Source organism: Lagopus leucura, unplaced genomic scaffold (genome assembly GCF_019238085.1).
Source record: "Lagopus leucura isolate 7727_CA_CO unplaced genomic scaffold, USGS_WTPT01 Super-Scaffold_100004, whole genome shotgun sequence".
Taxonomy (NCBI): Eukaryota; Metazoa; Chordata; class Aves; order Galliformes; family Phasianidae; genus Lagopus; species Lagopus leucura.
Window position 1 is genome coordinate 29,392,692 of NW_024962264.1, and position 23,334 is coordinate 29,416,025.

Genomic DNA, 23,334 nt, shown 5'->3' on the forward strand with positions numbered 1-23,334 from the left:
TACTACTCTTATCTCCTTCTTCACTGCACAAAGCTATGAAGAGGAAATGAGTTCATTTGCCAGATTTTTTCAGATGGCTTATCCTGCTCTGCAGACAAAGTCTCATCTTGCCACAGAACATCACAGAGGGCTGTGGTTTATTCCTAGTTAATTAACTTATTAGAAACACAAAATCATACAATGGCTTGAGTTGGAAGGGACCTCAAGGATCATCACATTCCAAACACCTACCCAGGCAGGTTTGCCAATTGCTAGATTAAGTATCAGGCTGCCCAGGGTCCCATCCAACCTGGTCTTGAAACCCTCCAGGGATGGGGCACCCACAGCCTCTCTGGGCAACATACACAACCTCTCTGGATCCCCCCTATTAGAAGGGACAATATGCCCTCCTTAAGCCTTAAGTAAACAGTGGATGAAAAGATGTTGTCTGTGGACTGCTTTGTGAATCTAACAGTAAAAGACAGCATTTTTAAGTATTCATAAACCTCAATCACAGGAGATATCCTGAAGGTGTCCACCGCTAGGTCAGTAATGTTTTAGCACACAGCTCCCTAGGGCTGAGCAATGGATTTCTCTCTGTATAATAGCTATAAAGTATAGAGACAGTCAGCACCTCTCCATATTCAAAAGAATCTGGCACCTCCCCATATTGCACCTCTGAAAAATTTGGGTAAAATTACACAGTAACTCAGGCTACAGAACCAACTCGCAGCACCCAGATTAAATGCAGCAGAGAATAGGTGGCAGACTTTGTACTTGATACATCATTTAGAGTCTAAAAACAACATCGTTTCCAACTGGAAAAACTAAGAATATAACAAGGTAGGCAAGCAAAGCCTGGAAGAAAAGAAATGCCATTCACTGAGCAGCAGCCTCTGTGCCTAAATTTAAATTACATTAACATTCTTCCAAATATTCATTCAATTCCCAAATCAACTTATTTTTCTTACGGCAGCCTTTGGGAAAAGCAGGACCCCAGGACCATCAACACCTTGAACACCTTTGAATTCAAAAATTTCAAATCAAGGGACAGAAAGGAAAAAGGAGAAGTGGAATACTAGTTCCTAGCCTAGAGCAGCTCTAGAAATAAGCTGTCACTTCCCTGCCAATAAAGTCAATAGTGGCTCAGATCTTACCCTTTGGATAAGATGCTAACTTGTGGACTTGCATAGAACCCATAATGTGAAACAACTTACCCACACAGAGGATGTTGAAGCAGAAGCCCTGTGACGTTGACTTGTTAACCAGCTGATCAGGGAGGCTGTCAAAGCCCACATGGCCAGACAGGGACAGGTTCCTAAGGTCATCATTCTGTAAGGGCAAGAAGAAAGACATGTAACAGGGAGGCTGAGTAGCAGGTCACATCCAACACACATCAGGGTGACTCAGAAGTTTTCAGGAGACAACAGTTTCATCTCAGGTTTGTCTAACCATATGAGCTCTCTGCACTTGTACCCAGCTCTCCACTGTGGGGTTCCAGAGCTAACTGTCCCCAACACTAAGGCATACAAGCACTTTCAAGACTGCTTTTCCATGCCTGTGACTGATGAACTGGGTGTAGCCAACTGCCAACGCCCAAATACTGTTTCTGAGGCTTGAGCATCTTGTTACCAACATCATCTCTTTTACTGACCCACAACAGTGATTTTCTGGAAAAGCTTGTTGGTAGGAGACCCTGGGATTTAGGCATGCTATGAATGGGTTAAATTAAACATTTGTAACACAAGTATTTTTAAAACACCAGTGGGCTTGGGTTTATGGTTAAGTGAAGGGAGTTTGGGGCAGATCCCAGAAAGCATTGGGTGCCCGTGACTCATAGGCTCTGCAGAAACTGGTGGGTGTGAAACACCCCTCCGCACAGTACTGGTATCTCTTTCCCTGATATATTTTGGGAAAGCAAGTACTGCCTCATCATCAGTTACTCAGCAGGAATGGGAGTTAGACTCATCTCCTGCATCTGTGTCAGTTATTTTTGCTACATGGTTTTTTGATTGCGTTTTTTTTTTCCTGCAAGCAGCAAACATCAACAAAACCAGTATCTGCATTTTCAATACTGGGTATTTTTTTCTACAACCTGCGCCACATAACAGGAGGCAAAACTGTAGTCTGTTATCTGCCTGGAACAGCAAAACCCTCAGGAAAATGCCAGGAGCCCAAGGTGTGGGCAGAGATGAAAGAAGCCCACATCTCCATGTCCCTGCAGTGGTCTCCAAATAGCAGCACACACTTCACTGAGTAGTAGGGATACAGAAAGGAGGATTTGTTCACTGCAAGGAGAGCTCAGCAACTTGCAAGTGCTCAGGGGGACCCCAGCAGCCCACTGACACAGATGCAGCCCTGCTTAACACAATACCCCTATTACATACTCCATGGAACATGCTGGACAATTTGAGACTGCTGGGCTGAATTAATCTCTCTCCTCTCTCATGGCAGAGGCTGAACATTTTCACCTTTGTATCACAATTAGCACTTTTTATTGTTTGCAGTTATCAGCACGAATCTTCCCATGGCCAAAACCACTTCTGCAATCACCTTTTTGCTTTTGCCACCACCAATTAGCCTGAACACACTGGGCTGAGCTCATACAGCTGCCCAGCAGCCCCCAGGCCTCTAGAGGTTCAGCAAGACCTGAAAGAAGAGGAAGCCTGAGTGGCACACGAGCTCAGAGGTACCAGTGTGGAAACAAACCTCTACTGGAGAGCAAAAAGTATGGCTGCTCAGCATATAATTAGCAGAACAGGCAAGTGATTCATGCATTCAGTCTGGCAAGAAAGAAGTGTTTAAAAAACAACAAGACGTTAAATCAGATGGTCACCATGCTCAGGCTGTGAGTTGCTGTGACAGCCATCAAGGAGAGGCAGCAGGCTGCGTTCTCAAGTGAGTCACCCCGCTGCCAACTGGGTGCCTACAGTCAATAAGAAGAGGAAGGCTGCCATAAGCAAAGGATATTTTGCCCAGAGTTGAGCCCAGGGCCCAAGATGTACACGTGAAGGCAGGTGAGCAGTACTCTGGGGCCCAATGTACTCCACCTGCCACAGGAAGGGCATTCCACTCAGAGGAGAAAGGCAGACCATCACTCTGCCCACCAAGGGAATTCCTCATTTTTCCCTTTGGAGATTCACATAACTCAGCACAAGACCTCTCTTTCCTCCACACTGCATCTAAACACACTCCTGGATCAAACCAACCCTTCCGCTGCCCCTCAGCCCACAGTGGGGTCCTGATGGTGCCTTAGTGATAATGCCCAGACACACCATTGAATGCGGAAGCACCGATCTCTTGCAAGCTCTACAAGAATAATCCCCCCCAGCCTGCAATCTCTGAAGGCATGAACAGGATCAGCCTGGGGAAAACCACTGCTCTGCAGACCTCCACAGAGAGCACCACAGACACAGACAGACTTGGGTGAACGTCTGGACAGTGTCAGAAGCCAGGAGACTTTAAGATATCCTAAAAGCAGTTTTTAGGTTGAAACTTTCTTAGGACAAAGCCCTTTTTCTACAGACTCCCACTTTACAGGGCAAAAAAATCTTCCCTCCCTCTTCGTATACTATCTATGTGATCAGAAAGGAATTTTAGAACATCTAAAACCATATGCCAGCCCTACAAAAGCTATAGCACAATAAATAAATGCTTGTTTATTGGGACAGATACTGAGCACTTTTCTCTGCAGCGTGACCTACAGCTCATTTAACAGTTAATATTTCTTGGATCAGCGATCATATTGCAGATGTTCTGAAGAGATGAATTGCCTGTACCCCATCTCCCAACACCCTTAGCTGTAAGGAAAAATAGACGTTCCTTGCAGAATGACAAGAAAGACTGTGGGCTCAGAGCCCTGCTAACTCTGCACTGGATCTGGTTTTCTTCACACATGGCTCCTGGTGGTAACGGCTTTATAGGTCAAGCAGTGCCGTAACGGATGCTCTGGGCTTGTCTGGATGTAATTCAGTGAAGCTCTGTAAAACAATTTGGCTGACGAGGCGTGTGCAAGGATAGAAGTGGCTCATTCCTTCTAAGCCGCTGTGGCTTGGCAGAGCTAACAGGAATAAAGGGAAATAAACCTATTTTTTCTCACTGGAGACAGCAACAGCATGCCTGCAGCTAGGGAGAAGGTGGGCTGCAGGATTAGAAGAGGGCCACTTCTGGAGGTGCAGTGCAAAGCAGAGTACTTCCTTATGCTTGAGAAGGTGCCTGGTCAGCAAGCTGAGATGCAGAAAGAAGTATCTCTCCCAGAGACTTGCAGAGCATGAGACCAGAAAGAAATCTGTAGTTACTGCCCTGGTCTCCTCACTCAGCCCCGAACCACAGCAGCTGTTCCCTCAGCCCCGACAGCCTTCTGGCTGAGCCCCTTCTGCTTCAATTCTGCCAGAAAAATATCCCCCTCGTCCCCTCCTGTCCCACTGCTTCTGGCATCTGGGGGTCAGCTTCACATGGCCTCCCAAGAGTTAAAGAAAACAAAAATGAGCCTCCAATTCAAGAGGGGAAAAATTCTGGTATGCAAAACATGGAGCTAGACCACAAATATGAAGCGAGTGTTTAGTTATTGGAGGCCACACGACTTCAGAGGAACCTTTGAGAAATTCTGAAAGCTTTTGTTGTTGTCAGCAGCACAGGCCAGCCACATTTTTGCCCTGTTACCAGGCACAGGTTCCGGCACTTTAAGTAATCTCAGTTGCATCCGAAGCCAGGGACCTCAACAGACTAGCTGAGCAAGCAGTAGTAGCACAGAAGCAAAGAGCACTAGGGACAAGGCAGATCTATCAGACCCTTTCCCCATGTTAAAGCCAATAGGATATAAAGCATTCCCAAGTCTGCACCAAAGTCAAGCTCACTGTTGGAGTTGCTTGTGACCTCCCCTTCTTTCCTTGCACGGGCTGAAGTGACGACTGAGCCCTTAATTCTTAGATGAGGAAACTCACACATAACATTGTGGAAAACAAAAGGAAACAACTCTCCCCCCGCCATAGCACATTCATGGTGCAAGAACGCAGACCATGGAAATCAGTCCATTAATCACGAAAGGAAGGCCTGTTGTTGTTTTAGGCAGGATAACCATCAGTGTCACCAGCCTAAGAGGGGGAGTTCCTGTCTCCACGCCTGGCTGCCAGCTGGGGCAGATGTATGCAAGCTACTGGAGGCTGGGAGGTCTTTTTTCCTTGCATAAGGAGCAGACCACTGCAGAAGACATCCACTCGTTCTGTGGATTATTACGCCAAGTAAACCATGAAGATCCATCAGAGGGAGGCAAGACGGATGGCCAGTGCTCACAGTGCTGCCATAGCTCCCTGACTTTTGCCCAGAAATAGCTCGATAACTAGAGAGGACATGGGGAACACCAAGGCTCACCCTGAACATGCCGTTACATCCTTTTAATCCTTGAAAATCAGGGTAGCAGAAGAGTCTGGCTTCCCCAGGCCCAGCACCAAGTGCCTGTGGCCAACAGAGCAGCTTCCATTGGCACAGCACAGCACGAGGATAGGTAAAAGGATACAGCCACATTCCTCTGGGAAGAGGGAAGTCAGCGAAATCCAACAATTCCAAAGTGGCTGCAGGGAGTAGGAAAGAACATTTATCTTCCAGGCAAAATGTTTGGCTAAAGGTCAGCACAGACTCAGAGCAGTAACGGCTGCATTTGAGCCAAGGGCTGACATAAAAGACATTTTCCTCCATACGTTTCCAAAAACCACTAACTTTTCTATTTGGAGTAAAAGTGACTAATGCCTCTAGCAGCCCCTGATGTCACAAATTGCTAACCAGGAGGGAAAAAAAGCTGGACTTTGGGGATGATAAGGACCATATGTGCATTCCAGCAAGACTTGTAAACTCACTGGAAGAAAAAAAAAAAAAAAAAAAGGATTGAGGAAGGAAAGGAAGGAGGAAGGGAGGGGGAAGACATAATGTCACAAACAAGAATGAAGACCAAGTAAAGGCAGTGCCCAATGAGAACCAGATGCTCTCAACTCCCCCAGCCCAGCACTCCTGACAGGAGGACAACATGCAGCTAACAGCCTTTCTCACTGTCTACATCAACCTGACAAATTAAATGTTACAGTCACTGCCATTCTCCTCAGGCTGAGACCCCACTCACTCATTCCCAAAACTACTCCTAATTTATTCTCATTTCCCCACACTTTGTCTTTTGAGGCAGCACATGCAGAGGAAAGATGCTATGTAGGTATTAGCTAAGTTTTCTTCCCCCCTCCCCCAACCTCCCCACACCCCTTTAGCTACAGAATCCCACATCATCACAGATGGAGTCCAGCAAGACAGCAGAGAGGAAGAAAATAACAGCCATTTCTTCCTGTATTCCACTGCCATGCACTTAAAATAGCACTGAAACAGCTGCATCACAGGCTGTTGAATAAGTGGATGTACCCTTTGCTAACAGCTAGAGGCACAGCACAATACGAGGCACGACACACAGAAGTATGACCCACGATCCCAGCAGGACTCACACGGGGCCCACTAACAGGGAGTTTGTTGGGACACAATCCCAGGCACAGCAGAGCACAGAGGGTGTAAACCTGGCAGTGCAGCCTCGGAGCCCATTGCCATGTTTTCTTCCAAAATTCTCCAGGCTTCTCCAAACCCTGGCCTTGCTAGCTGCATGAACATCATTGGAGCAAAACACAGAGCCTTTCAGAAAGAAAGGCAGCCCATGGGACTTTCTTATAAACCTGTAACAAAGCAGCACTGTTCCAATACCTGAATCAAATTAATGGCCACTCCACACACAAAGCAGCAGTTCTCCTTCTCAGGTGGTGCAGGCTTGCTTACCACCCCTTAATCCCATGTTTTCTGCCCTGCAATACTGCAACTGCACATCTGGGGCATGTTTTGTCAGCTCCCATTTAGCAGGCTCCAGAACTGAGAAGTGCCCTATATCATGCTCAGGATAATTAATGAGCTCTGGGATCTATCAGCAGGATTCGCATTAATGCTGTGCCTCACCAACTTGGTTGGAGGCAGAGGGACAGCACAGCACTGCCCTGTGTGTAGGCACCAAAAAGCAGTGCTACAGCTCTCTGCTGAGACACAATTACCAAGCACAGCCCACAGAGCAGAGTGTATCAAGGCTCCAGACTGCATATTTATTAGTTCTCTTAATCCTGGACTAAATAATTTAAATCTATCACAGTAATTCTCACACCAAAGTCCTAGGACATTGCTGACATACATGCATACCATATGATTTCTTCATAGCACAGGTACCCCAACACGAGTATGAATGGGTCTCAACTTCAAAATAAGTAATCATTCAGCTCCGTAAATTCACATTGGCGCATCAACAACTTGTACTGGGTTTGCAGCTACTGGAGGACCTAAATGAAGCAGAGACTTTTTAAAAGGACTCATTTGCCTACCAGGACTGAATTGAAAGAGCTGGCTTTGACCAGCTCTTCTTAAGACCATATCCCACAGGCACAGTGCCACTAAAGATGCACAATTTAAATAAATAAATAAATAAAATAAAACACCTCAGCTTTGGATGACTTTGTATTTTTATACTCACTGGCAACGCGCGTACTTGAACATTACTGATCAAGTAATCAATATGACAACCAAGCAGCAAAACCAGATTTGAAGTTGTTCATTCAAACCAAGAGGAAGGCAACTTCAGGGTGTGAAGGCATGGCCTTTATACCTGCTTTAAAATAGCAAAATGAGAATATGCATTGCCCTTTATGGCCCAGGAAGCTATTAGAGGGCATTGCATAAGTCTTTAAAAAGAATCACTAAACAGAGGTCAGCAATCAGGGAATATAGAGGGTCACAGATAATGCTGTTCACCTTAGCATACAATTTGCTTTTTTCAGCAGAAAAAAAAATGAAGTTAAGTTGATCCGGATCTGCATGTAGAGGAATTGAACTATTTAGCTGACAGGTTTGAAACATTGCTCTTAAAGCTCTCAACAGAAACAATTTTTCCTGCTTGACTTCAGCATGTCTTGGCTTTCCTGTCTTTAAACAGGGAAAGATTTTCATAAGTAGGACATGCTTCAAGGAGCAATTCCTCATTTTGGCTGAAGCACTTCCTTCCCTCTACCTCATTAATTCCAAATTTCCGTGGCTGCCTCAGAAGGCTGTGTTTTATCTTCATTCAATTAACATTTTTTTAAAGATCTTTCAGAGGAAAGTAGATCTGGCCCAGGCCTGTGGCACAGCCATAACGCTAATCTCACGAGGAGGAGGTGGGACTGCAAGGCCACTTTACACCAGGCCTTTTCTTCTCCTTGTGTCTGGCTGCACTGATAGACAGCCCCAGAATTTACATTTCTGGGCTTGCTGGGAAGCACAAGACAAAACATTTTTCTCACACGTGGGTTGCAGACAGGAACGTTCCCACAGTCATCTCCACATTCATCACTTGCAAAGAGGGAGGACCACAGAGGCATTTGATGACTGCTGCAACGCTGGGGATACTCCAAGTCATAAAGAATCCCTGGACAGGACACCGGCAATTGCCCAACATATACTCCAACTTTTTGAACTCCACAAATGCATTGTAAGAGAGCAGGCTAAACAAACACTCATAGCACCAGAGGAGAGGATTAACTCTCCAGTCACAAGGAATCCAAGGATGAGCTTCTCAAGCTCCAGTCCTGAGCTTGTGGTAGAGAGAAGCCTTCTATCCCAGAGAGCCGCACCAGTTCCTGTATACACAAAGAGCCCTGCTCTGGCCCATCTCTTTCATGCACCCTCTCCTTAGTCCCCAATAAAGAGGGGAAAAAAAGCTCTCTCTTTGCATTTTAGCTGATTGCAACTTCAAACAGCAAGCCCCCACTGCAGCCCAGGCCTCACAAGCCTCCTACCAAGCACAGTTAACCTCTCTTCTGGAGTTGAGCATTTCTGCTGATCCCCTCTAAAGGGATTAGGAAAGTAGCAGCATTGTTTTTATAGAAATCTCACACCTTTCTCAGAGAAGACTAACAGCTACGCTGTCTTCTCTCTTTTCCACACCACCCTCAAGTGCCCTGCAAGGGAGGCTCAGGCAGACACCCTAAAGTCAGAATGGCGTTTTCTGCAGGAGACCAGCCTGAGAATATGGATCCTCCCCACTTACAGGCAATGATACCAGCATTAAGTTTGACACACAAGTTTCTTTTACAAGGACCTATTTTCCAAACACCTCTTTGACTGAGGCAGAATTAAATAAGTAGTTCAATTCATGCAACTGGGAATACATTATGAAAGCAATGAGGCCACACCACAGCTCTAAGATGCATCAAGCCCAGTGCCATGTGAGCACTTCTTCTCCAGCACTGGAGCTGGCAAGAAGCAGGGGGCTCAAGGCACGTTGCTGGCACAGCCCTGAGACTGCTGGACGCCCCTTCAGCAAGGGCATGCAGTATTTGCATTGCTCATACCTGTACCTGAGCTTGTAGCTTTCAGCAATTGCAGGACTGTGCAAGCTTTTCCATCAGACCAAGCTCAGGTCATACCAGCAGCTTCAATTCCTGTAATCACCTCACCTTCTTATAAACAGCCCGTGATGATTTCCTTAATTACTTGACGGCAATTCCCTAATGCAGCTTATAAGTAAGCAAGATATTTCTCAGCAGGAAAAGCCATGTTTTAGGGCAGCCACAGAATTTCACTTCTGAAAGCTACAATCCCATAACATGGAGTGAAAACAACATCCTCATCTTTGTACGAGATGTCTTGGAGGTAAAAAAAGATCCTGGAGAAAAGACCTGGAAAAGCAGATAACTTCACAGCATTCGGGATAAACAGCCACATGATTTGCCTTCATTTTCCTGTTCCTTTGCCAGTAGTCAGACAGGAACAACTACTGTGCAACTGAAATAATGAAGCCTACCTGAGACTGGAGGAAGTCCAGGCCATAACTTCTCAGAAAAATGCATGAGCTCAGACAAACCTATCATTTTAGAGCTGTGGCTACACACCCACCTGGCTTGAGTGCTGAAAACAGATCTGGCAATGACTGAAAGGTTTGGTTCCATTGACTAACACAAGTTAGGGCCTTGGCTAAAGCTCGTGACCTTTATCCTTCTCCCCTGCTCTCTCTCTCTCTCCTCTCCCCCTTCCTTGCCAGAGCTCAAACTTGCTGCCAGGCTTTCCACTAAGACATCACATTTTTAAGCAGCCAGGCTCAAAACAGAGCCCACATCACCCTCCATTCCAGCCTGCAGTCTCCAAGAGTATACATACACAGGTTTGGATGCAAAAAAAACTGTTGACAAGCTGATGCTTAAAAATAAATAAATAAATAAATAAATAAATAAATCTAACAGCATACCTCTGAAGCACAAACAGATGAATGGGGTCCTTCAGTGGTGGTACATCATTATGAAACCACTGTTCTCTTCTGCAACAGCATTCCTGTATCCAGGCTCCCTAGGGCTGGCTAGAGCAAGCAATTGCATACTCATACATAGACCAGGGGTATCTTCTTGGCAATACAGTGCTGACAAATAACAATTTCCCATAATCTACAACTTCAAGCACATTTATTAGCTTAATCCTAATAACACAAATAAAACCAGATGCAGAATTGGCATAAATCATTCCCTGTGAAAAATCTGCCCACATTTCCCACATGCATCTTTCTCAGTAAAACACCAGCCTGCAGAGTTAGCCTTTTCTTCCTTCCCCATTATCTGGAAATAGTGGCAGTTCAGAGCAAGCAAGATGGACGCAGAAGGGGGACAAGGCTGGCACAGGGCCATTTCAATGGCTGGCTTCTCTCCCAGTGAAGATGTTCCTGCATTTGTACCTACCAGAACCAGGACAGAGTTCACGCACAGGGATCAAACTCCAAGGGCTGCAGTCTCTCCCCTGAAATCTTGTCCTAGCAAGCTTTGGAGGTTCAGGTGTTGCACCAAATCACACTATTTCTCTTCTGAATTCTACTATTGGGCTCTGCCCCCAGACCACCACAGGTCAGGGACCTGCTCACAGAGCAGAAGCAAGGACAATGACCAGCATCAGCCAACAAATTCAAGGTTGCAGATGCAAGGAGAGAGCAAAGCCTCTCAGCCTGAGTAGCTACTTGCCCAAGGCCTCTCTCAGCTCCCTGGCAAGGCAGAGTCCTCAGGAGGCTCAGGTGCTGCAAGTACAAAGCTTGATACTGTAGCATTGCTGCACCAGATCTGATAGGCATGAACAATCACTGAGGTTGGGTTTGGCCCAGTAGCCTCATATTTTACAGCCTGCAATGCACTTGCATGCATCTCAAGCTCAGCAGCTCTGCTGAGTACCTACAGCAAGTTTTTAAGAAGCAGTCCAGATTTTAAGGGGAGGAAGTATTCATGCAAGTAGTTTCAGATGTTGTCTATCCCTGAATCTTCATTTTTCTTAACCTTTTTCTTGCCTTCTTTTATTTTAGGGCAACTGTTTTAACTTTTGCCCTCAAGGAAGCCACATATACACCCCAACACTCCAAATCAGCATCCTCGAATAAAAGAATCCATTGGGAATGGTGTATAAATGCCAAGCATGAGGAAATAAGCAAGAGAAAAATATTTTTCTTTTGTAACACTGGGTATTACTTCGAGCAACTGCATGTAAAGAACAAAAACTCCTAAAGGAAAATATTAACAGTATTTCTACAAACAAACTTCCATTAATGTCTAAATCCAGACTGTAGTTAGATGCCCTGGATCCATAAAATCATGTTCCCATTTATAATAATTCTAAGACCTTGATCCAAATTTTACTAGCAACTTTAAAGGGCTTGATGTCCCATCAAGTTTATTACATGAGGAAGAATATTAAAAAAAAAAAAACCATACAGCTGTGTTCTGAATGGTTTTCCAGGACTATTCTACCAATCCTGATAAAATGATGCACATCCCTAACTTGGCAGCAGGCTCATCAAGGCTAAAATCTGACAGAGTATGTCAGAGCTTTGGTGCCATTGCCCACTGATAAGTGAGATCACAAGTGAAAGCCCCAGAACGTCACTGTGTACTTCATCCTATCCACTAGGAAGTGGACCCCAGCCTGCAGGAATTCAGTTATCAGTGCTGTTCAGAAGCACAAGGAGACTGTGCATTAGGGCCGATGCTTATCTAATACATGACATTTTATGGGAACGTGGAGTTTTTAACCAGAGGACAGTGCACTCAGGCCAGTCACTGACACCTGTGCCGGCACACAGAGCCCCGTAGCTCCCAAGGCAGGGCCAGCAGTCTGAGCTGCTCATTCCCCCGAAGGCAATAGCTGCAGGGTGAGTTGCAAGACTGCTGGGTGCCAGCTCTAGGTAACCTTTGATGAGTTTCTGCTTGGTAGATTCCCATATACAAGCACTGGATGAACAGGGAACAAACAACAATTAGAGAGAGGCAGGTACTGCCCCTGCCCTGTGCCTTGCCAGAGGCTTCCTGCCTGCGTACTGTAGCTCCCCATTGCCTCAGTGAGCTGGAGCTTTGGCCATCCCACCTTGCTGGCAGTGTCACAACAGTAATTAAAAGCAGGAGGCCTAAGAGCTGCAGGCAAGCACTGGTGGTTAGTAGCTGCATCTTAAGCGGGGCTGAAGTTTCAGCACTTCAGCCCCCAAAAAGACACCCAGCACCAAGCTCATGGCCAACAGCCCTGCAGAGGTACCAGAATGCTTCAAGGCTGCGAGATAAAGTGCTGCAGCACTTACCCACACAGTCCAAGTACTTGCAAATGGTGGTATTGTCCTCCCAGTCAGCAGAGAGATAGCAAAGGCTGCTCGGGAAAACCCTGTAGCTAGGAGTCTCTTCCTGTGCTGCTTCCCCCATACCTTGCCTGATGCCTGAATAACACTCCCAATTAACACATGCCTACTTGCTGCTCTCCCTGCACAGCATCCTGCCTAGAGCCCAGAGCTGCTGCACAGAAGGGATGGGACAGTCCTTCGGAACTAAGCGCGACGCTTCCAAGCATTGCTCTGCACTAATCTAGTGCTGTTTTTCCTGCAGCAGCCCCACAGCTCATAAGAGCATTGGCAGAGTTTTGAGAACTGCTGGCATTCACCCACGTGCTCGCTGAAATAATGTCATAAATTATTCCACACGCAGGCTTCAGCAATGGCCATCAACTGCCTGTGGATCTACAGTGACAGGTTAAACCAAGGCCAGCACCCACCTCTGCATATTACAGAATATCCTGAGTTGGAAGGGGACCCACAAGGATCATCAAATCCAACTCATCACAAATTAAGGCTGGACACCACATTCAGTTCAGACTCTCCATCTCTGTTATGTTTGTGCTTGAATAGAAAGCAAGTGGACAGACTTAGGCTTACTTTTAACTCTTGCCCTCCTGTCAGGACTTGTGCTGCAGCAATCCATGTCACTGCTTGCAACCAGCATTAGAATTAACCCATGCTTGTGATATTTTTCCTCGATATATCCCAAAGAAAACACCAGAAATTCTGTCCAGCTGCCCAGACCCTTTCCCAGACAGCCAAGCAAAATACATACCTGCCAGAATTCAGAGTCTTGTAACCCTACAAAATCAGATAAGTATTCTAATGCACCTTGCTGAAATACATTGCTTAAGGAGAGCTTTTAGAAAAGAAAAATTAAGTATTTTGTAAGGCTGTTGCTCCAAATGTCAGTAATAAGGACTTGCCTTTACCTTGCATCTCCTGTGGTAATTTTATGCTGTAGCTTTGCATACACACACAACTCAAATAGAGCTCAGCCTCTTTCATCTCAGAGTGGACATGCTGGTCCCAGGCTGCCCATTCTAGATTTGATTTCCATGCTGGATCTCAGTTCCCTTTTTACACTGGCACAAGAAATAGGGCATGTCAGGTAAGCAAAGCAGTGAACTACTGAGCTTGGCCAACCATGCCAGCACATACCAGAGAACAGCAGAGCATGACTGTGACAGATGAGCAGGGATGCAGCAGAGCAAGCCAGCTCCACCGCCCCATGCTTCATCTCCCTGATTTAAAGACCTGCCAGAGCAGGTAAATCCAGTCACAACCTCATGGAGCCAAACCTGAGGATTTGGGAAGACAAATGTAACCCAAGGCAAACACAGCTTGCTCCAGGAAAGTGAGCATTCCCCGTAGAGGACGTGGCAATCTTGGTTCACATGAAGGAGTGCCCTGCTCTGACACATTCTACAACTCCAAGTGCTGGAGACCTGCTTATTCCAAAACTGAGCCACAATTCTCATGCGTAGCACATACTTTTGCCCTTGCCTTGAGTTATTTAATGAGATACACCAAAGCAAGTGAACCACTGCAGTACACAGCTTGTAAATTCCGCACAGGCTGGAGATACAGCAGCCTCCTCCACACCACTCACAGCAGTAACACATGCAGCCGCATCAAGCTTTATATGAGTTGCTCACACTTCAGGCTGCCCAACAGCCCCAAAAGGCATAAACTGGAGTCTAGGTCCCAAAAGCAGACTTCTCTAGCCATCCTACTGGCTTGGAAGCCAGGAGCAGACCATCCAACCCAACAGGGGGGTTTCAAACTAGAAGAGGGAAGATAAAGACTGGATGGAAGAAAAAAGGTGAGTTGTTTTTAGCTGGGGGGGTTGCCTTTTTTTTTTTTTTCTCCCCCTTCTTCTTCTTCTTTTTACAGTGAAGATGCTGAAGTGCTGGCACAGGTTGCTCAGAGATGTGTGAATGCCCCACCCCTGGGGGCACTCACAGTCAGGCTGGACAGGGTGACCCGATGTAGCTGTAAGTCCCTGTTCATTGCAGGGGAGTTAGACCAGATGACTTTAAAGAGTTCTTTCCAACTCAATTGACTCTGATTCTAAACTCTGCCCCTTCTAGCCACCCAGCACCACTGCACCTGGGATGCTAAGCCATAGCTCTCCTGTATAAGGCACTGAAACCAAAGATAGGACGTTCCCCATCCTGAGCAGCTTTCAAAATTCAACACACTTCAGCACACAGTACAGGAAAATATCATTCACCAAGGCTAACTTGGAACGGGACAGCACCCGCACACTCTCCTCTTGGGACTTTAAAGAGCACTTATAAACAGGAGGGAAACTGAGTAGCTGAGTACTGCCTGGTAGCAGTAGGACAAAGTGAAGCGTTTTTAAACTAAAGGACAAAAGATTTGGGTTAGATGTTAGGTGGAGATTGTTCACTCAGACTGTGGTGAAGCACTGCACAACTGCCCAGAGAAGCTGCAGACGCCCCATCCCTGGAGGTGCTCAAAGCTGGGTTGGATGGGGCCCTGGGCAGAATCATCAGTAGGGGGCAGCCCTGTACACAGCAGGAAGTTGAAAGTGAAGGGGCATTAAGGTCCCTTCCAACCCAAGCCATTCTGTGATTCCATGACTTCTTACTACATATTTTACATGAGAATAAACCAGCTATTTCATTTTGGAAACAAACTGCTCTTTAGCCTGTGTGAACACTATGCTTCCCTTCTTTGCATGTAAGCTCTGTGACAGCTTGCACATCTGGATTTATACTTCCAGCTTTCTGGCTCATTTTACTTGAAGAAATCATCAGCTTGCCTGGTTAGGCTACAAAAGAAAAATATTGCTTTCCTTAGGTTACATCAAAACCAAGCACATCCCATGGAAAAATTGCTCTTCTGAGCAACATTCCTGGCAAGGCCAAGACCCGGGGGAAACATGGCTGTGCTATTTAACAGACAGTAGTCACACACAAGGCTACAATTTCAAATAATAGTGTTGTTTAAGCAACAAAACCATAACACCTCTAGCTTTGATGTTTTAAATGTTTCTAGCCTGTACCAGACAAACACACCATGTTTTAGAAGTGTTTTATGTAAAAATTGCCCTCAGCTGCATTTACATAAGCCCACAGAAATGAGGTCGGCAGAGTTACTCATGCTGCTCACTTTTAAACCCCTCTTCCTTACTGAAATTACTTGTTAAATCCCTGCAAAAACATCAACTTGCATATTGCTTATTTTAATGGTAGTTTTCTTGAAAGAGTTTTCAATTAAGAAAACGTTTAGTCTGGAAATGCTTCCATGCCACAAGATCTCACTACATTTGGTGCTATCTTTATGAAGCTAACTATGGCTATGCTACTAATCCATTCATTACAGATACATGCTTAAAATAAAAGAAATGCAAGGAGAGGAATTATCATCTGCCTTACATGTGGAAAAAACAAGGGCATAGCAAACTGAAGTTTCTTGCCCAAGTCTCAGCAAAAGGGGGCCAAAACACTTGCAGCTCATCAGCCACAGCACTAATTCCTAGTGCGCCCAGTGGCTCTTGTAATCAAGAATCTAATAATGAATTACTGCATAACTCTAAAGGCAGAACAGCCAAAACAATTTCCAGCAGGATGGACACTCAGCTACCTGGAAACACAGGACCTGAGCTCCCCTTTCACCACTGCTTCTTGGCAATCACATAGCAGAAACAAACTGAGTTGTTCTTTTTTTGTCCCAGTGACTACCAGCAGCACAACCCAGAAAGCAGCATACTTCAGGAAGTTTAGTCCCAACTTTCAGTCTTATTTCCTTGCAGCTCAGAGCATCAGGAAGGGTTTATGGCTGCTTTGTTGAAGAGCTGGCCACTGGCCAAAGCTCAGATTTGTATGCAAGTTTTCCCAAGTGTAATTCAGTTCCCCAACACAGTGCCACTTGCCACCTCCAATGGATACTGAGAACTTGTGCCACAGTGACCAAACCCCCTTTTCACCAGAAAACCAAACCAGATTTGAACAGCTATTAAGCCTATAAGAAAAACAGCATCGCTCTGCAAGAGCTCATTCAAAGCCATGAAGGGTGGCTGCATCCAAACTGCCTTGTGTTTCATGTTATTGCTTCTAAAATGGGTCCACAGCAATGGATCCTTCTCATGATCCCAACACACAAGCCTCAACACCCATTGGGAACACATCTCCCCGTAAGCAAGGTGACAGCTCAGATCCTCAAGACTAACCAACCTCTGAAAGCAGATCTGAGAGGGCAAGGGGCATAAAATAGGTCAAATGCTTCTAGAAAATGCCAACTACTTTATGTATAGCAGATCACATACAAATGTCATTAAATCTCAGCTTGCTGTTGTCAGATATTAGCTGAAATTCCCCACATTGCCTCAACTGCCACATTAAAGTATCGTGTATTCAATATTAATGAGACAGATGAAACAGAATGAGATTAAGCTGGCATTTTCAGAGATAAAAGGTGTTTGGTGACAGAGAAGTATTCCTTTAAAGCACAGAGAATTTTTCTTGGCTTGGATACTGCACACAATAGACAGCAAACAAAAGAAACCATTTTCAGAAGTATTAGAAGTCTTCATCTTGGACTCCATAAGCCAACAAAGTATTATCATAAGAAGCAATAGATACATATAACAACAGCAAGCAGACTTTCTTGGCCACAGCTATGGAGAGTTTTAGAGAAAGAGTTGCTGACACGGGATCTAGAAGCCACCCTGTTTTAAGTGCGTGCACCCTTTGCCTGCATGCATGCACACACACAGATCTTAGAGCTTGGATCCATGGGACTGATCAGTGCACAATGAGACCTACTACTGCTTAACCTGGACTTGAAATAAGTCCAGAGAAAGAAGAAATCTATAGATGCAGTGGCTATGTGGTGTGATTTACCACTGTAACAGGCCTCCAGAGAATCTGGCAAAATCTTCAGTCCTTTTGAGGTATTGACATAAAGATTTGAGGACTGTGTGTCTGTTCAGTTTCAGGCAGCTATTTCAAGCCCCAGTCACCACTGGTGCTTACAACTTGCACTATACCTGCTCACAGCATGACCACCTCACCTTTTAGCCAAAGAAGTTGGTAATAAAAACTGTTTCCAGTCACTTATCAGCAATTTCTGAAAAATTTGTCTTGACACCATTTCAAGTGAGGTTGTTTCTAAGTAAGCTCACTTCACAGATATGTCAGAGACCTGATTCTACTGATTAACACAAGAAGAGACAATGGAGAACAGAAATCTTTAGTCATATGCAGAAGCAAGAAAAGAACAACCTAGGACACTTATACACAATTCTGAATGTTTCCTCTGCTCTAAAGGACTGGGGGGTAATGCACATTATTACAGACACATGCCAAGAACAAACATTAATGATAAGCAGACTGAATCAGCCCTGGGCTGATAGGTCTTCACCATAGTTGAAAGGAAGTGATTTGCATGCCTCAAAATGCAGAGATTTGGCTGTTGGTAAACTCTACCTGAAAGCACAAAAGCAGATTTGTAGTTCTATCTCCAGTGCCGCCTATGCTCCTGTACCTTGCTGGGAATAATTCGCTGTGCACTCCAGCAAAAGGAGAAAATACAGCTTGCACTGTCACCGAGCAAGCCAAGCAAGCTGTTTGTCAACTCAACCTCCCCCATTTCACAACCACCAGCCTGCCATCAGCTTCATTCAAACCATGCACAAGTACTCAAGAAAAGCAACTAACACACTTGGTGCAGTTAACGTGCATCTGGCAGTGAGTGGCCTCTCTTGCTCACAAAGGGTAACCAGCTTCATGCTGCACTCAGATAACCTCCCAGCACACCGCCCACAGACTGCAGAACACCTTCAGATCCAAACAGGTGAGTCCTGAAGATCACTAACAGATTTCCCTCAGGAGTCAAAACATTGCTTCTGCTCTTCCACACCCATCATGTGGAAGAGGTTATGATAATTCCTGAGTGAAACAGATGAGATGTATGCAGATCTCCAGAAACAATCCTTTTTTTCAGCTACTGTTTTCATAGGAATCAGCTCTCAGGAGCCACTGGCAAAGAAGGCAACATCTGTGGCAAAATCAAAACAACCTAACAAGCCTTTCCCTATCAGCTTTTACCCAGTATTCATGACCTGATCTGGTAAAGAAATTACCTGCTGTCACAGAATTTCATTAAGCTATTTTAAACAGCTAGATACCGTCCAAAAATAAACCCTGGTTGCAGGAGCAGTAACAGAAGATTCACTTCGATAACACAGAAGATCTAAAGAAGCTACAAGCAGAGAGAAATAAGTTTTATACATATAAACTTATACAAAAACTTAACAGCAGTCAGCTTTTTGCCATTGCCTTACATGGGACAACACTAAAGAACACAAAAACCTAAACCTACAAGGAAAAGATTCAGCTCCTCCAGAATTTCAGGAGCATTTGGTGCAACTCCTAAGGTCACCCAGTCACTCCAGAGTCAAGAGCATCCTTTGCTTTTAAATAAGACCCGAGCTATCTCTGGGACTCCTTATCAATCACAGAGTGCAGCACAACTGTGCTAGTGAAGCAGCAATAACAGTATTTACTGGGAAAAGGAAGGGACATTCTGAGCAATTTTTTTTGTTAGCATTACTGCCCTTTGCTAAGACCCTGCATTTGGTTTCCTGTTTCTGATCAGGAGCACTCTTAACCAACGTTAGCACTGAATGCCAACAGCACTGTGGTGTTTGTCTGAGCCATTATCACGCATCACTTTGTACAGCAGGCTGGAGAGCTGTTCAGAGAGCTGGAAACTGTACTAAAAAAAGCTTGAAGAACTGTTGCAGCATTTGTTTATTTTAAATCACCTGGTCATACCCAACGGCTCTGAGATGAAATTGCTTTGCTGTGTACTCCTGCAAGAGGTACTGCAGCTTACAGGGATGGGAGCTTGGAGCCAAACCAAGCCAGTGAGGCCAGACAAGACAGAAACCAGGATAAGACCCTGTCCCCTTCTGCATCTCTCCTGCAAGGAGAGCCACCAGCTGCCACACAGCTTTGTGCCTATGCTCAGTGCAACCTTCAGAGAAGAGGCAGTACACCGAAGGCACAGCCTCAAACAGCCTTGGAGTGGGCAGCCAGGACTGTCATTCATCTTTCCTGGAAGCTGGGAGTATGGGAAGGGGGCACGAAGCCTCAGTGATGAGTAAGTATTTCACTTGTCAGATGCATGCTGCTTAATCAATATGTATTATTTCAGAGCATTACTCAGACACTGAAACCAATTCCTCATGATCTCAGCAACACAGTCATAGAATCATTAAGGTTGGAAAAGGCCACCAAAATCATCTAGTCCAACCATTAATCCATCACCATGCCCACTAAAGCATGTGCCCAAATGTCACATCCACACGATTTTTGAACACCCCCAAGGACAATGACTCCACTGCTTCTCCAAGCAGCCTCTTCCAATGCCTTACCAAGAGAAGGTTGTTTCGTGATCTCCACCCACAGCCTATCTCATCCCCAGCATCTCTCAGACCCACCTTCATCAGCAAGGACCTTTAGACAAGCACAAAACATCCCTGAAGATGAAGATCACTGTTTTTGTTCCTCATTTCACCATCAAAAAACAGGGGGGCCTGGTGGCTCTGCTCCATCCTGCAGCACACATAGAAGTGGCTTTCTGAATACACTGCCCCACAGCAAAAGCCAAAATCCACCAATTCTTCAGCTTCATCAGCTCCCCTGTACCTTTTCCTTTTTCATTCCCTCCCCTCCATGGAGACTGGCAATCTCTCATTATAAAGAATTTTCAAAACAGATTGAGGAGTGCGCTGTGCTGTTTCTTTTCTCTTGGATAAAATCCTCCATGGCCCCTCCATAAAATTTGCATCCTAGTTTCATCTGCCATCACTTTGTTTGACTTGCAAGAGGTGGAGGTAACAGTACATGTATGTTTACGTTAGTGTTGCTCCTTCAGCCAGCCCAGGCTACAATTCTGTAAACGTTTAGAATAAACAAATAAAGAATAGGGGAGGGAAGCCAGAGCCGTCTTCCACACTTTGAACTGCTGAGATACCATCCAGAACTGGTCAAGATGCTTAGAATTAGCCCAAGGGAAGGACGGTCCTCTATCTAAGGGGATACAAGTGGCTAACCTCCGACAGAGCCAGAGCAGATGATCATATGCACACTGCCACTCAGATGAATGTTCAAGCATATACATGGCTTTCATCAGCAGTAAGGTGCCAGGCAGCTCCTGGCACCAATCCTGCAGAAGTTCTGCTTATGCACACCTTTACATGCACATACTGAGATCAGCATCTAGTCAACGAAATTACAGGCAGTATGATATACATGTGCATTCACATCTGTGAGATTGGGGCCCTGAAATGAAAGCCACCCATCCCACCAAAACACACCCTATTTAGCTACAATTAAGCACAGACACTTCAGAGCAGCTCAAAGAAGTTATTTTTTATGCATGCTTTTACAATTAACATAATGTTGTACCCCATCAGAATGGGAAAGATTATGACTCAGGAATGTTATCTCAGTTTTAAGAAATCAAACCAAGTCACTTCTTGATCCATTCTTTTTTCCTTTCGTTCCCCCTTCTTTCAACCTTGTCCCCAGCAAAGGGTACTGCTCTGTGCTCTTATAAGTTACACTCATTAAGAGCTTGAAAAGGCAAATGCCCATCAGCTTCACTACGTAATTATTTCCCCAGCCTCCCTACCACCTCCCTAACAACACAGCAGCATGCAAAGAGGCAACAGAACAGATTAGATAAGAAGAGATATGAGATAATCTTCCAGCACCTACCAAACATCAGCCCACCTTCCTTCATCTCCTGTTCCCCCAGGGAAAAACACCTCTAAAAGCACCAACTCTAGAGAATAGAGGTGTTCAAGAAACACAGTACTGAGGGATGTGGTTAGTGGGCATAGTGGGCATAGTGGGGATGGGTTGATGGTTGGACTAGATGATGTTAGAGGCCTTTTCTAACCTTAACGATTTTATGACGCATGGTCCACCCAGAAGCTGCTTGTGAAGAAGCCGTTCAGCCCCCTTGCCACACACACACCCCCACACACAAGACTCTCACGCTGACAGACACTTTCTGCAGCCAGGATGCATGCAGTGAAACCACCATGCAGACTGCAGGGAATGCTGTTTTGGGTTGCCGGGGACCACGGCCCACCAAAAGCACAAGAGGGTGAGCAGAGATTGAACAGACGAAGGAGAAACGAACACAGTAAGAACACCAAGAACAGCAACGGTCTGGCAGGTCCAGAAACAAATCTGAAAGGAGACCTCCTCACCTCACCCCACCCCACTCGCATCCCACACGCGGCACGAGGGGCCGCATTCCAGCCCTCAACCCCATCTGCTCCACTCGCAGGCACTGAGAAAGTTGCAGGCGGGTGGGCCGAGCCCCCTCCTTCTCTCCCTCCGCCGGCCGACAGCGCACAGGAGCGCATCTCTCCCTCCAGCGGGGCGCGGCGGAGCTCCACTCGCGCTTCTGCTAAGCGGAGCGCTTTTTTCTCCCATCAGACCGTATGAGTTTTTGTGCCGATTATTTTCTTCCCTTCACCCTACAAAAGCGAACCCTTTTGTCTCTCTGAGCACGGATGAAAATCAATAAAACGAACGAATGAACGAACGAACGGCAGCCACCAACCCACCGCCCGGCAATCCAGGAGCGCTCGGGCTGCGCAACGCGTCCCCCCGCACACCCTCGCAACTCAGCCCGCTCCCCCCACAGCTCCCCGCGCCCGCACCCACCGCCGCTCTGCCCACAGCCACAGCCATCGCCGCACTCCCCGCCGCCTGCTGCTGGGGCTGCAACATGGCCACCCGGCGGGGCGGGCCCGCTCCCGCCCCGCCTCGGCCCCTCCCCGCCCCGCCTCGGCCGGGGGGAGCCCGTGGGGCTGGCGGCAAGGCGATGTCTGGGTGCTGCGTGCTTTCTGCACGAGGAAACAGGGCTTCGAGCATAGGGATCAAACCCCAGAATGTTCCACAGGCTGATTCCCTGCACACGTGAAGGGCGTTACAGCCCTTAATTGAGCCCAGGTGCCGTCACCGCTGGCAAAGATGCTGCGGCCAGGTTCCCTCCCCAGTGCCTGCTTACAGACCTCCCTGGGTATGGCAGCTCGCCCTGAAAGAGCAGGGAACAAAACCCGGCAGGACAAGGAAACACGCTGCACTCTGCCTAGATCTCAGCTACTGTAGTTCCCCACATTCCTCGTTCTTAAAAGAATGCGTTCCTCATTCTTAAAAGTTCACTGCTGTGAACAAATCTGTCCTCATGCAAAAGGAATTGTGATCTTTCATTCCAGAGACCCTACGGGGACTGTCTGCATTTTTCCAAGCTCTCTTGCACCATTTTGAAGCGATAGCGTGTCAGTGCCTTCCCAATTGTGCATGCCAGCTGTGGCTAATTCGTTAAGATTGCAGGGGAATACACAGGTGAACACAGAGCAGAGGTTAACTTTCCTCCTGGTTGAAATCAACCACAGGTGTATGGCTTGCTAAAGAAAATGTCTTCTTTCACAACAGAAAGCTACAATACTGAACGGTGAGCTCGTTTTTTCTTTGTACCCCCATTTTGTGACTGGTACTACTCATAGCTTACACCAACATCCCCTCAAGAACCAAAAGACCCACTCAGCTCAGAACCCTCAAAAAGGGTGATATGGAGGGGAAGATACTGAGGACCTAGAATGTGTCCAGAGCAGGGCAACAGAGCCATGA

The 23,334-nt window shown here is 46.1% G+C and overlaps 1 protein-coding gene across 3 annotated transcripts in view; it reads right to left on the reverse strand.

The window, feature by feature from the left end:
* SEPTIN11 (septin 11) overlaps nucleotides 1-22,400 on the reverse strand; it is a 50,156-nt gene extending 27,756 nt beyond the window's left edge. For all 3 annotated transcript variants that reach the window (XM_042870942.1, XM_042870944.1, XM_042870943.1), the window contains exons 1-2: nucleotides 22,366-22,400; nucleotides 1,197-1,311 (exon numbers count right to left, since the gene is read on the reverse strand). In XM_042870942.1, the coding sequence (XP_042726876.1) occupies nucleotides 1,197-1,311; nucleotides 22,366-22,392 (142 nt within the window). In that variant the 5' untranslated portion in view covers nucleotides 22,393-22,400. The remainder of the gene's footprint in view (nucleotides 1-1,196; nucleotides 1,312-22,365) is intronic.
* Nucleotides 22,401-23,334: the final 934 nt, after the last annotated feature.